Source organism: Acomys minous, assembly GCF_964271855.1.
Source record: "Acomys minous genome assembly, chromosome: 13".
Classification (NCBI taxonomy): domain Eukaryota; kingdom Metazoa; phylum Chordata; class Mammalia; order Rodentia; family Muridae; genus Acomys; species Acomys minous.
Window position 1 is genome coordinate 47,659,813 of NC_140495.1, and position 14,118 is coordinate 47,673,930.

General features: G+C 48.1%; 1 protein-coding gene across 1 annotated transcript in view; it reads right to left on the reverse strand.

Moving 5' to 3' along the window:
* Positions 1-4,816: 4,816 nt before the first annotated feature.
* NEDD4 (NEDD4 E3 ubiquitin protein ligase) overlaps positions 4,817-14,118 on the reverse strand; it is a 94,249-nt gene continuing 84,947 nt past the window's right edge. The window contains exons 25-29 of the mRNA XM_084752891.1: positions 12,524-12,583; positions 11,699-11,806; positions 10,887-10,983; positions 7,983-8,055; positions 4,817-7,519 (exon numbers count right to left, since the gene is read on the reverse strand). Of these exons, the coding sequence (XP_084609017.1) occupies positions 7,417-7,519; positions 7,983-8,055; positions 10,887-10,983; positions 11,699-11,806; positions 12,524-12,583 (441 nt within the window). The 3' untranslated portion in view covers positions 4,817-7,416. The remainder of the gene's footprint in view (positions 7,520-7,982; positions 8,056-10,886; positions 10,984-11,698; positions 11,807-12,523; positions 12,584-14,118) is intronic.

The window sequence follows — 14,118 nt, forward strand, 5'->3', positions numbered from 1 at the left end:
GTAATTTGCTGTGTCCACTGTCTCTGAGTAGCCTGAGTGCCTGTTCTTGACTTTGTCCTGTGTAAGATGTGCTTGTTTGGAGACTGGAGAGATGGCGCAGTGGGTAAGAGTGCTTACTGCTCTTGTGGAGGACCCAGGTTTGGTTCCCAGAATCCACAGAAGACAGCTCATAGCCATCTGTAACTTCTGGCCTCTGGTCACCACACATAGGTGGTGCACATACACAGACTCATGCACATATGTTTTAAAAATACTCTTGTGAATGAGAAACTATTTTCAGGAACACATATGATTTGCCTTGATAATTAATTTTCCCCAGAACTTAAATTATGGTCCAAACAAGGGACTGAACAGCGCCCGAGCCTATAGTTGTGAGTAAAAGGAACAACTCCTGCTTTATATTTCTCTACAAGGAAACATGGAAGGGCTGGGGGTGGGCAGTGGGGGGCGGGGCTACCCGAGAGGTGACCTGAGCATGGAGTGCAGAGTCCCACTGGCTGCTGGGGCCTTACGTTGACAAACTATGGAAAGCCATACTGCGTGTCCTAGTTAACATTTCTTTTGCTCTGATGCAACACCATGACAAAAAGCAATTCGGGGAGTGTTTACTTGCCTTACTCTTCCACATCCTGTTCATCCTTGAAGGAAGTCAGGACAGGAATTCAAACAGGGCAGGGACATGGAGCCAGGAGCTGACCCACAGGTCATGAAAGAGTGCTGCTTACTGGCTGGCTCTTAATGGCCTGCTCAGCCTGCTTTCTTATAGAATCCAGGACCACCAACCAGTCCAAGGATGGCACCACCCACAATGGGATGCCCTTGGGCCCTGCCCCATCGATCACTAATTAAGAAAATGCCCTACAGGCCTGCCCACAGCCTGATTTCTTTTTCCTATTTCCACAGCCTGGTTTTATAGAGGCTTTTATTTTTCTTCCTTTTTAAAAAAGATTTTATTTATTTTATGTATGAGCCCTCTGTCTGCATGCGCATCTGCAGGCCAGAAGAGGGTATCAGATCCCTGTATAGATGGTTGTGAGCCACCATGTGGTTGCTGGGACTTGAAGTCAGGACCTCTGGAAGAACAGACGATGTTCTTATCCATTAAGCCATCTCTCCAGCCCCTGGCTTTTTTTTTTTTTTTTTTTTTAGTTGAGACTCCCTCTTCTCAGGTGATTCCAGTTTGTGTCAAATTGACATAAATCTAGCCAGCACTGTGCATATAACAAAATTGAACACCTTGTTTTTTTTTTTTAAAGACTTATTATTCCGTATACAGTGTGCATTAGATCACCTTATAGGGTTGTAAGTCACTATATGGTTGCTGGGAATTGAACTCAGGACCTCTGGAAGAGCAGTCAGTGCTCCTAACCACTGAGCCATCTCTCCAGCCCCAACACCTCAGTGTTTTTAAAAGTAGAACTGTCTCCAGTTCTTTCTCAGTCTCTAAGTTGTGGGGAGGCGCCTATGGCAGAAAGCAAACCAGATGCCTGAGATGCATCGTCTGCCTGAACAGAGGTGGACCAGTGATGAGAGATGCTGGTGAGTGTCCCACCTCAGCTAACTCCAGCCACAAAGAAGGGATCCAGACTTGAGGCTTCTAAGAATTGGGCTCTGATAGCCTCCAGAGGGATGTGGAGAAGAGAAAGTCAGCCTCGCTGACACCTGAGGTTTGACACCAGCAGAATCCATGGAGACTTCTGACCTATAGAGCCGTGAGGTCAGGAATAGGTCTTGTTTGCAGCAGCATGTGCAGCTGTAGAGCATGCCTGGGTAATGGGTTCAGTTTTATTTTTTATTTTTTTTTAAGACCGAGTTTCTTTGTGTAGCCCTAGCTGTCCTGGAACTTGCTTTGTAGACCAAGCTGTTGTCAAACTTAGAGATCTGCCTGCCTCTGCCTCCCCAGTGGTGAGATTAAAGACATGAGCCACCACCTTCCGGCTCTTCCAGCTTTATTTCTTTGAAGAGTATTTGTGTTAAAGTATCTTCATGAATAACAGTTATTTAATTACCAATAATATGGCGGAGTTATTTAGTCATCAATGCTAATAGCATCAGATATAGTTGATGGGGAAAAATTTCCTGCTCTTTTCTTGAGGAAAAAAAAATTCCAATGCATTGTAAAAACAGATTTCAACTGTTATTATGTCAGTATGTAAGAAAGAATTGTGGAATGGAAAGATTGCTCAGTGGTTAAGAGCACTGGGTGCTTTTCCAGAGGGGCCTGGGTTTGATTCCCGGCACCCAAATTGTGGGTCACAAGCATCTGTAACTCCAATTCCAGGTGATCCAATGTGTTCCTCTGGCCTCCAGTGACACCCTCATGTATAAGTGTGTGCATATGCAAACACACACACACACACACACACACACACACACACGTTTAAAATTCTTTTAAAATACTATTAATTCTTGGAGATGAGAGGTTTATTTACTGGAGCATGGTCAGTGTATAAGTGGCTACATCACTCAAGAAAATGACTCTTCCAGCTGGGCGTGGTGGCTCATGCCTTTAATCCCAGCACTTGGGAGGCAGAGGCAGGCGGATCGCTGTGAGTTCGAGGCCAGCCTGGTCTACAAAGCGAGTCCAGGACAGGCAGGGCTACACAGAGAGTCTCTGTCTCAAAACAAACAAACAAACAACCCCCCCAAAAAAAAAGAAAGAAAAAGAAAAAGACACTTCCTCCCCAGCAACGAGTAATTACAAATAATCTCTCAGGGAGCCAGTTTTCTCAGTGATACTTGCTTTGCTGGGCATGGTGGGCACACACCTTTAATCCCAGCACTTGGGAGGCAGATCTCTGTGAGTTCGAGGCCAGCCTGGTCTACAAAGTGAGTTCAGAACACCCAGGGCTACACACAAGAGAAACCCTGTCAGGAAAAGACAAAGAAAGAACACTGGCTTTTGCAGAGGACCTGACTTCAGTTCTCAGCACCCACATCTAGCAGCTCAGAACTGTATAAATCTGGAGCCAAGGGATTTGATGCCATCTTCTGGTCTCTGAGGGAACCTGCTTTCAGGAGTGTTACACACACACACACACACACACACACACACACACACACACACACACACAGATGCATCAATAAAACAAATCTTTTTTGATTGTTTTTAAAGAAAAACATGCGTGTGAAGCCTTCTTTGTCCTTATGCTGCCCAAATGTGTGTAAAAAATTATGCAAATAAGTAATCACTGGTGTCACTGAGCCCAAGGAAGTGATGAAAAATATAGAAATGAAGTGTGAGCATTTCAGGAAGTACAAGCCCTGAGGACTTTACCTCCCCATCCCTTCGTATCTGCCCTCAGCCCTTGCAACCTCCCTCCCAAAAGGAAAAACTACACCCCCCAAAAAAACTCGTGTCAGTGTGTACCACTTTCGTGTCTCTTTTGTCCACCAAATGTTCATTGCAATGAGTCATTGATAGGTTTGAGGCCTCTGGCTTCTGCTACATTATCAAAACTGGATCCTCATGGGGACTTCCCTTAGATATCCTCTTGTTGCCAGGTCATGGAGATCCCACAACTTTGAACTAGCAGGACAGACCCTTTCAAGTGCTCCAGCAGCTCATAGTTGGGGTAGATGTTGGGGTGTGCCACCAACTCAAAGCCCTGGATCTGGACCTGGCTGGTAGCTGAGCTGGTCAACCCATCTGCTCTCTCACCACCAGGGGGAGCTCTCGAGCACTGCCCTGGCTGGCTCACTCAATGCCACAGCTGGCAAGGGGCAGGGCCAGCTCTCCAGTTCTCAGGCCCTCGGTCTGGCTCACCAGTGCCCCTGCCACCCCGGCCGGCTCTACTGTGCTGCCCAGCAAGGTGTGGGGGTAGGGCGCTTTCTCTAGTGCTGTAGCAGGCAAGAGGCATGGCCAATTGTTAAAAGTATTTTTTTTTTAAATGAGCAAAGAGTATAGTGAAGATCAACGGAGGGCTATGTGAGTGAGAACATCCAAAAGCCCTGCCTACAGATCAGGTAGGTCTAAAGGCAGGAGGGCTAGTTAATAAGGGATGTACTTTGGGTGGCTCCCTATTTTGATTGATAGATTAGGTAATGTATTCATTTCCCCACTGTGATGTTCCGTTTCATAATGCAGTGATTCTCAACCTTCCTAATGCTGTGACCTTTTTAGCACAGTTCCTCATGTGCTGACTCCCAACCGTAAAAGGATTTTCACTGCTACTTCCTGTGATTTTGCTGGTATGAATCACAGTGTAACATGACATGTGACCCCTGTGAGAGGGTTGAGGGTCATGACCCACAGGTTAAGGACCACTGCCATAACGCATCTGATTTGAGTCAGACACGCATCCAGTTGTGCACAGCATCGAAGGTAAGTAGGGGATTCTCCCCAAACTTACTACATGTGTACCCTGAAATCAGTTGAACATGGCCCAGCCCTTATCTTCATACTGTGGTATGTTGGGTAGACACCTGGACACCACCTAAATCTGTTATCAGGAAAGAGGACTGGTCTACTTTAGTGTAGACCAATGCAAGGGAGGAGTCCAGGGGGTTCTGGGTTGCCAGTGCAGTGTTCGGAGAGGGGTGTGTGCACAGGACACGCAGGTGAAGGGAAGAGGCTGCTGAGTACATTATAGGGAGACCCGCATAACCCCAAACCAAGTGGGGGGTCCTCAGTAAACTACTTCCTATGCCCGCGTGCCTGGCTGCCAGGGGGCAACTTTGTAAAGTGAGAACAGGCCGCCCATCACAAGGTTAATCTGAGGAAGGGTTCATACGTGGGCCAAGTCCATCTTGAGAATCTTTAAGACACCACTCAGTAAACTCGTCTGAAAAAATTTCTAGGTAACCAAGCCACAGCTTTGTTTTTAAAATTAGAATAGAACTTTATTTGTGGAATTGAGATTTTGAAAATGATTTTATAGTTTATGCAATAAATTTTGATACATTAATCTGGATATACATTTACCATAGAAGAAGAAATTTAAAAACAATGTCAAATAGCTCATCATCAAAACCAATTGTGTTTAACTTGACATTTATAAGGAATAACTTGAGCGTTATAAATAAAAAATGAAAACAAATGCCATTTGGGTTTGTATTTGTAATGCAATTTTGTGTTTCTTTTTTTGAAGGGGGGCATTAGAGAAAAACAAAGGCTAAAATGCTTTTCTAGAAAAGCACAAAGCCTTCGTTTCGTGACAGTGACTTCACAGCTCCCAGCGGCGTGTCACTGAGACACTGTCATGCAGACTGGCATACAGGCTGCGGTGTTCTGCCCAGCCTGGCCTCCTTAACACCAGGCTGTAGTGAAATCACGGGATCGTCTAAAGGGGTATGGGTCTGATGAAAAGCAAGCTTGTGTTTCCTAAGCTCTGCTGTGCATGACTTCTCAGAGGTGACACTGAGCAACCGTGTACAACGCTGTCTTCACAAGGCGGTTTCACCCTTTAGTTCCACACAACCGGGACGCTCCAGATAACACACCAGCCCATCTTAGTGTTACTTTGTGGAGAACATGGACACTGAGACCCATGCGTGAATACGCACACGTGTCAGCAAGTTTCCGGGACCGGCGGTGCCCTTTCATCCTCACCTACTGCTCATCTTTGACTTTCAGGTGGACATTCTCACTGGGTGGGGGTGACAGCCTGGGCACCTGAGTCAGGCTCTGGTGGCTGCCAGGAAAGCAACTCTTTAAGAAGTACTGCCTGGTCTTTCATTGTCCCGGAAAGACAGAAAGGATGGCACAGCTACTCACACCTGTCGGATGGAGAAGCCGGAGCCCAGTGGTGCAGGTTCAGCCGCCCAGTGATAAAATCCAGAGCGCACTCGTGGCTAGGCCGGGGGGACTCTGGTCAGGACACTTGGGAAGCATGCGCTGGCCTGGGGGTTCCTTGTCGATGAAACCCCTACCATGGGCTGTCAGGCACTTGTCTTAGAGCCAACAAGCGTAAAGCAATGGCCCCAAGTACTTCTTATAGCTCCCACAGGGTATTATAGGGAGCTTTCTGGAAAGTTTGTAACACGTGCTTACATCACAGTAGTATTTTTCATATATAAGAGCGTTTTCCATATAATCACACCAACGTAAGGATGAGTAAGAGGATTTGGCACATGGCACTGGCAGCTGGACGGGACCTCGCCTCCCTTTCCTTCTGCCTTACTCTGTTCACCCCTACTTTCTACTGTAAGTCACCCCCACATTTCTAAGCTCGAGGATGAAGACGGAATTGGATTTCATTGCTGACAGTTTTTTATCTTAGGGGCCTGGCACACAGCCGGCACTGTCTGTGTGTGCTGATGCAGGCATGGGGTCTCTTCCCGCACTTCAACGTGGTCAAAGTGGGACTCCACCTGTAGCATTTTGTCCCAGGGTTTTTTTTTGACTTTTAATAAAACGCAATTTTCATAGTAAACAGTATTTTTTAGAAAGCATAAGAAACCTGGTAACAAATTCATACAAATTATGCGTCGAACTACTCTTTGGTTATTTCAAACAAATTTTTTTTATACTAATGTGATACTAAAAATATAAAAATGCAACTACAGAAATTCGCTTAATCTGTAAACATAATGAACTCCGTAAACACGTATGTACTACGTGACTGCAAGCGTGAAGAGTGGCTGGTAAGGGCAAGTCATACATGTAACTCGGTTCTTCACGGCATGCTTAGAAACACTGCTTTGTGGAGCTTGTTTCATGTCTGAAGGAATTCTAAACGCACTAACACATAATGACTCTAGCCTGTGACTGAGCCTTGAGGATGCACAGGAAAGAGGGAGGCCTAACACTTTCTACACATTGCAAATACAAGCTGGCTCTGCTTGTCTTCTGAATAGACTCAAGCTGCATGCTAACAAACGTGAAATACTTCCCAAGTGAAGAGTAAAAAAAAAAAATTTTTTTTTCTTTTTTTTTCTTTTTCTTTTTTTTTTTTGCAAGTGACTCAAGTGACTAAAAACATATGTGACACATCTTCCAAAGCTGTTTCAAAGATCTAGGCAATAAGGTACACTAGGCAGGTCTACAGAATAAGTAGCGACAAGTGGCACTAAGTGTGTCGCAGTTTACTCAATACTAAAGACTTTCTTTGTCCAAATTTCATCTTAAGAAAAGCATCAACTTTTTCCCACCAGATACTCATTACAGATATTTCACAGTTGGAATCTCAGTAGTTTCAGAAGGATGTGCCTAGCAAGATGAGATACGGGCAGGGCGCAGGCGCACAGGACGGGAGTCCAGTGGCATGCGTGAACCCTAAAATAGGACAAAGTAACTGGACAAATGAACACATCAGTATGGTGGTAGCTAAAATCATGGATAAACTGTCTGGTCTCTGTGGGAAGAGCCAGTGACCATCTTTTAGAAGTTCTATGGAAAATGTAAAGATGCGATTTTGCTTTTGCTTTTGCTTAGAGACTATGGTGCTCAAGACACCACGGCTTGTTTCTTATAATCTAATCAACCCCATCAAAGCCCTGAGTATTCTCAATCGCCATCTGAAGTTTATCCCAGAGTTCCTCGAACGATTCATACGGTGGCAGGTCCAGGCGATTGAAGCTGAAAGGATGGAGAGGATCTGGTTAGCTGAGAATGATGCAGGAAACGTCACCATGGTAACTGCTCCTCCTCCAGAGCGTGTCCTTCACTGCCACCGGTGGTCACCATAGGCAGGGAGGCTCTCCCTACTCCCTGAGCAGTCTTGTCCTCACACTCCCTCTAGATAACTTGGTTCCTTGACTGTGTTAGCCTCCAAGATGGAATGTTCTAGCACTCTGGGGGAACTCATGGAATGGGGCAATATGTACAGCCCCGTTCAGTTCGGTTCAGCTGGGTCTCTCTACCTGGATTTTGAGCCCAAGCAGCATGGGCTTCTGGATCTGTGTTCCTGTCTCTTCCTCTCTTCTAAGGCTGCCACCCACCCACCCATCACAGGAGGGCGTGGCAGGGGCTGCTCCTAGGTGAGCGGGGGTGGGGGTGGGTCCTCTGTGCCCTGTCAAGGGTGAGTGAGACAGCTACTCACCAGGTATGCGCTCTTGGTAGCTTGTCAGGGGTGCCCCACTGTTCAACTGTGAACGACTGTGGTCCGTTGGAGCCTGGGGGGAAGATGAGTTTCTGTGGTTTAATGTACTTTACCCACAAGTCCCTAGACATTGCAAAATACCCCCTTCCAACATGCAGAACTTGCACACACAGGAAATGAACCAGAGAAGAGAGCGAAGCCTGCCCTGTGCTTGGAGTCACTGGCCAGTTGTAAAGCAAGCTGCCTGCCACTTCATCTGTGGGTGCTGAGCCCTCCATGGTGACACCTGGTAACTCTAGGACACCCGCTGGCCCAACCCAGCTGCATCTTGAATTAGGACTTTCTTCAGAGGTTCAGAGAGGAAGTGAGGACTCCCTTTCAGCTTCTGACTGCTATTTAAAAGTAAATTGGAGCCTGGTGTGGTGGCACACGCCTTTAATCCCAGCACTCGGAGGCGGAGGCAGAGGCAGGCGGATTGCTGTGAGTTCAAGGCCAGTTTGGTCTACAAAGTGAGTCTAGGACAGTCAAGGCTACACAGAGAAACCCTGTCTCGAAAAACAAACAAACGACAACAACAACAACAACAACAACAACAACAGTTAAATTGTGGCAGTCAGAGAATGTGTGGAAGTTCTCTCCACCTGTGGATTCTGGGGACTGAGCTAAGGTCATCAGGCTTGGGGGCAAGTGCCTTGACCTGCTGATCCATCCCAGAGTCCTGCTCTTTTGTTTGTTGTTGAAGACTGGTTCTTAGTCTTAGTCCACGCTGGGCTGGGCCTCACAATGTAGCCGAGGCTAGCCATAAACTTAGGTCAATGCTTGTGCTTCAGGTTCCCAAGTACTGGGATCTGGCTCACATATCTGACTCATGAGTCTTTCGGAGTGTGGTCCTCTAGAGCAGTAGTCCTCAGCCTATTTATTTATTTGTTTATTTTTATTTTATTTTATTTTTTGGTTTTTTGAGACAGGGTCTCTGTGTTAGCCTTGGCTGTCCTGGACTCGCATTATAGACCAGGCTGGCCTCGAACTCACAATAATCCGCCTGCCTCTGCCTCCCAGGTGCTGGGATTAAAGGCTTGTGCCACCACGCCCAGCTCAGCCTTTTTAATGTGGTGAACCCCAACTGTAATTTTGCTACTGATATGGATTGTAGTGTGAACATTTGATATGTGGAAGCCCCAAAGGGGTCGAGAGCCAGGGGCATAGCGCATGTAATCCTGTTACCCAGTCTACAATTTTTCTCATTAGGGATATTTTTCTTTTTATTTCTGAGTTTCCACTTAGCTCTCTCCAATCCTCAACACCCCAGTCACCAGATAACCATGCTCACATCCTGACCTGTGCCCTTCCATACTTCTCCTTACATCCCATAATCACTTCCAAATGTGCGTGTACGGATGCCAGAAGCAGCGAAAGACTATTTAATATTCTCAACAGTGAGGTTTCTCAGAGGCGTGACTTTTCATATTTCACAGCTGGCAGTTTCAGTGCTGGGGCTGAAGAGAGCTCAGCCGCCAAGAGCCGACACCGCTCCTGCGGAGGACCCAAATCAGGCTCCCAGCTCCACACTGGGCGGCTTACAGCCTGCGCTAACTCCAGCTCTGGGGGCTCCGACAGCCTCTGCTGGCTTCCAATGGCACCAGGCAAGCACATGGCGCACAGCCATACATGAAGGGAAAATACCATAGAGAGGAAGCTGTGCGGTCTTATCTGGGTCTCCCCCAAGAGGGAAGAACCTAAGGAGAGCCTCCAACCCACAGCTCACCCCAGACCACAAAGGGAAAAATAAGATCCCATGATCAAGGAAGCTTGGAAAAACCTACTCTTAATTTAATTTAATTTTTTAATGTCAAAGAAATCTTTGAGTTCTTTCTCATCTGTGGACAATGTGTTTCAAGTCCCCTGTGGACGCCTAAAATAGTGGATAGTACTGAACCCCATATTTGCTGGTGTTATATATACACGCACATGTTGCACTCAACAAATAACAGAGTAGTAAGAATGAGTGCAGAGAATAACCTGACAGCATAGGTTAGCCAGAGGCATGCGACTGTGGGCTCGGCTCTTATACCAGAGAGTGAATCCTTGGGTAAAGGGGCAACTTATAACCTTCTCTAGTGCAGCTCTCATCCTCCAAGGCCACAGTTTGTTGCTTAGATGTTGGCAGTGTCTTTTACTGCGGTCCTTACTCGGTGCCCTAGAGCAGTGGTTCTCAACCTGGGGGCTGTGACCCCTTTGGGGGTTGGATGACCTTTTTACAGGGGCCGCCTAAGACCACCAGAAAACACAGGTATTTATGTTATGATTCATCACAGTAGTATAATTACAGCTATGAGGTGTCAACAACACAGGGTCAGCACAGCATGAGGCTGTATAAAAGGGCTGCAGCGTCGTTAGGAACTTGGGGGCCACTGGGCCCACACAGAGAACAGAGCTTAGTGCTCAAGGGTGGAAAGCAGTCTTAATTCTGTGTGTGCTCTAGAGGACATCGTCAGGTAGTGGTCCTAAGGCACAACAACATCTTGGGGACAGGGTCTCTTACCTTCCTGCAGCTTGCCAAACAGTCTAGGCTGGCACTTTACCAAACAAATTGTCCCCCAAACCCTCAACTTAATTTCTAAAAATTAAGCTAAACAAGAAAATGGTGACTGGGCGTGGTGGTGCACGCCTGTAATCCCAGCACTTGGGAGGCAGAAGCAGGTGGATCTCTGTGAGATTGAGGCCAGCCTGGTCTACAAATCGAGGTCAGGACAGCTTTGGATACAGAGAAACTCTGTCTCAAAAAACAAAAACAAACAAACAAACAAAAGACCAAAAAGAAAATGACAGAAGCTTGAAGATTCATCAGCCGTGAGTATGACAGCCAATGTCTGCACTTCTGAGAGGCCTGTGCGGAACCCTTACCGTAGAGTTCAGCAAATCCATTCATAGGCACACGGGATGTGCCGGTGACAAACTGAAGCAAGCGAATTCTTTTTTCTGCATCCATCATCAAAACAGCCTGAAAATCAGAAGACTTTGGTTAGAGGAGAGCACTGAAAACAGACAAATTACCCTGGGGAGAAAAGCCGTTAGACGGCAGAGAACAGTCTGTTCTAAGGCTCCCCCTCAGGCCCGGGGTCTGTTCTAAGGCTCCCCCTCAGGCCCAGGGTCTGTTCTAAGGCTCCCCCTCAGGCCCAGGGTCTGTTCTAAGGCTCCCCCTCAGGCCCAGGGTCTGTTCTAAGGCTCCCCCTCAGGCCCAGGGTCTGTTCTAAGGCTCCCCCCTGGGGGCGGGACGGCTCAGCAGGGAAGAATGCAGAGGACATGGGTTCAGTTCCCAGCATCCACAGGCTGGGTCACAACTGTCTGTAACTGCACTTCCAGGGAAATCTGACATCCTCTTCTGGCTTCTGCAGGCGCTGCATACATGTGACACACAAAGTCATGCAAACACACACACACACACACACACACACACACACACACACACACACACACACACACACACCATCCTTTAACAATTACATTTATTGGCCTTACTGAATGGCGTATCTATAGGAGAACTTGGAAGAGCCCTCGGTGTGTGAGAGGGTGGACTCACACGCAAAGGCACACCGTACAAACGCAAACGTCCGCTTGCTTGCCTGGCACACTTTTCAGAGTGCCACCCACCCCAAAAGTTACCCGGGAGGTGGCATCGTGTAACTGACTCTACAGGAAAGTAGGCTTCGGGTTACCTTCCAGAACCACTGGACGACCTGGTGGTTTAAGCTGTAGCCGTTTTTGTACTTTGTATGTTCCTTCCAGTCGCTCACGTCCACGTCTCCCAGACCGCACATAAGGAGCTGCAGGCAAGAGACACAGACCATGAGCAGGAAAAACTGCTGCAACAGCTGTTCTTTCCCCTAGACAGAGTCTCACTATGTAGCTCCAGGTGTCCTGGGTCACAGACTGGGCTAGCCTCAGACGCGCAGAGAGCCACCTGCCTCAGTCCTCGAGTGCACCACTACATCCAGGCAAAGCTGTTTTAGCATAAAATATTTCTCTTTCTTGATCTTTTTTATTGCGTGTGTGTGTGTGTGTGTGTGTGTGTGCACGCATATGCCATGGTGTGAGTGTGAGAGTCAGAGAACAGCCGTGGGAGTCCATTTCTACTCCAGGGGTCAAACTTAGGCTGTCAGGCTTGGCTGTAAATGCCTTTCCCACTGAGCCATCCTGCTGGCCCCTCGGCTCTCTTTTTAAAGACAGAGTCACATGTAGCCCAGGTTAGCCTCAAACAATGCGGCTATGGAGATGACACTGAACCGTTGATCTTCCCAAGTGCTTGAGAGCATGCGTGGCCCACCACACCTGGTGTGAGGCCGGTGCCCAGGACTTCAAACTCGCTAATAAGCACCCCTCCCCCGAACGCTCACTTTCTCTCCATAGACTCTACCAACTGAGCTGTGTCCTCCCCTCTCCCTTCCCGCCCCGCGCCCCCTGGTGCTGCTGCAGGGGACTGAACTCAGGGCCTGGAGCTCTCACCACTCAGCTACATTCCCAGGCACGCACACATTTCTTACCTCTAGCTCATTTTCATCGAATATCTTGATGAGATCCTGTGGTATCAGTTCAAAAAATCCCTAGGAGGAAAGGAATATGTCAAGCTGGTTAGCAGGCTCAGCTCCTGCTCCAGCACCTTGTGGCGCAGGAAGCACTCTCACTTCTACTCACACTCACGGCAATCGCAATATGGCCGTTCTGTGCTCAGAGCACCTGCCAAAAACCTTCCGTTGCTTCTCAAGCCTCGTTCCTCCCCCACAGCACCTACTGCAGCTTCCTCAGCTCCCTGACCAAGCCACACCTGCCCTAACAACGCCTCTCTCTTCTTTCTTAGCCAAGTATACACAGTGTGTAAAGCTAAATGCGGTCCCTCACACTCCGCCTGTCCCTCCACTGCCCTGCCACCTGCACTGCTGCGGACAGAGCCAAGGTCAGCTCGAGAGCTATCTAGGAAAACACTCTGTACTTCTATCTGAATTTGTCTGCTTCTGAAACACTACATTTGCGCATGTGTGCCTGTGAAAGGTATGGGTGCAAATGTCTCCCAGTACACGTGTGGAGGTCAGAGTCTGTTCTCTCCTTCCACTGTGTCACCGTAAGTGCCCAGGCTTCAAAACCATGTCTTTACAGCAAACACCTTAACCTACCGAGCCACCTCCATAGCCCAGCCTGCTCTTAATACAATGCTCCCTCCATCTCTCTCTCCCCGCCCTTTTCTTGGGCAGGGTCTTTCTATGTAGCCCAGGCTGGCCTCAGACTCGAAATCCTCTCTCCTCAGCCTCCGATCCCGGCATGCCTGCTCCTCTTTGCTAATTTCCTTTTCAGCGGCCACTCAGAGGACGGAAGATGTTGGTTATCACTGGCACAGCTGCACAGGCATGGCTCTTCCTGTGTCCCTCCTGTCCACAGCTTAGCCAGGCAGAGGCAAGTGTCCCCACCCTCGGCCCCTCCATCCCCACTTCCCACTGTCTTGGTCTTAGCTCCTGCGCTCACCATTTCTCATTTGGATTTGGTGACTCTCCCAGCTCTGCTGCCCTGGTGGAGGCCTCCTCCAATTCACTCCACACCATTTCCAGAATGACTCAATGACTAGATCGTAGACTGATGCTGACGTGTCACTGTTGAATAGGCTCTAGTGTCACCTTCCTTCCTCTCACCATGCCTCATGCCTCACCCACAAGCCCTGCTTGGCTCTCCTGCAGGCTCTGAGTCGCAGCTTGGTCACCCGGGGGCCCACAAGCCGACCTCAGTGCCAGACTCCGTGCCAGCTGCCCTCCTCCCTTGCGCCTTCCTCTTCTGGTCTGTGCCTCTGAGCTCACTGAGCACCCAGGCTTGCAGCTGGCTCACTCGTCAGAGGGCTGCTGTGATGGCCAGAGCCTATGTCTTTCTGCCTCCTACAGCCTGCACACTGCACACTCCTACACACTGCTCAAGAGCCGATCAGTGAGAAACAATCACACTTCACAGAATGCTTCAGGACAACTTTAGACATGACAACGACCCCTATACCCACCAACTGGAACCCTAAATAACTTATGCATTAATATTATTAATAAAATGCAGTAAAAAGAAGCACATCTATATAGACACGCAGAAGTCTCCAATAAAAGAAGAA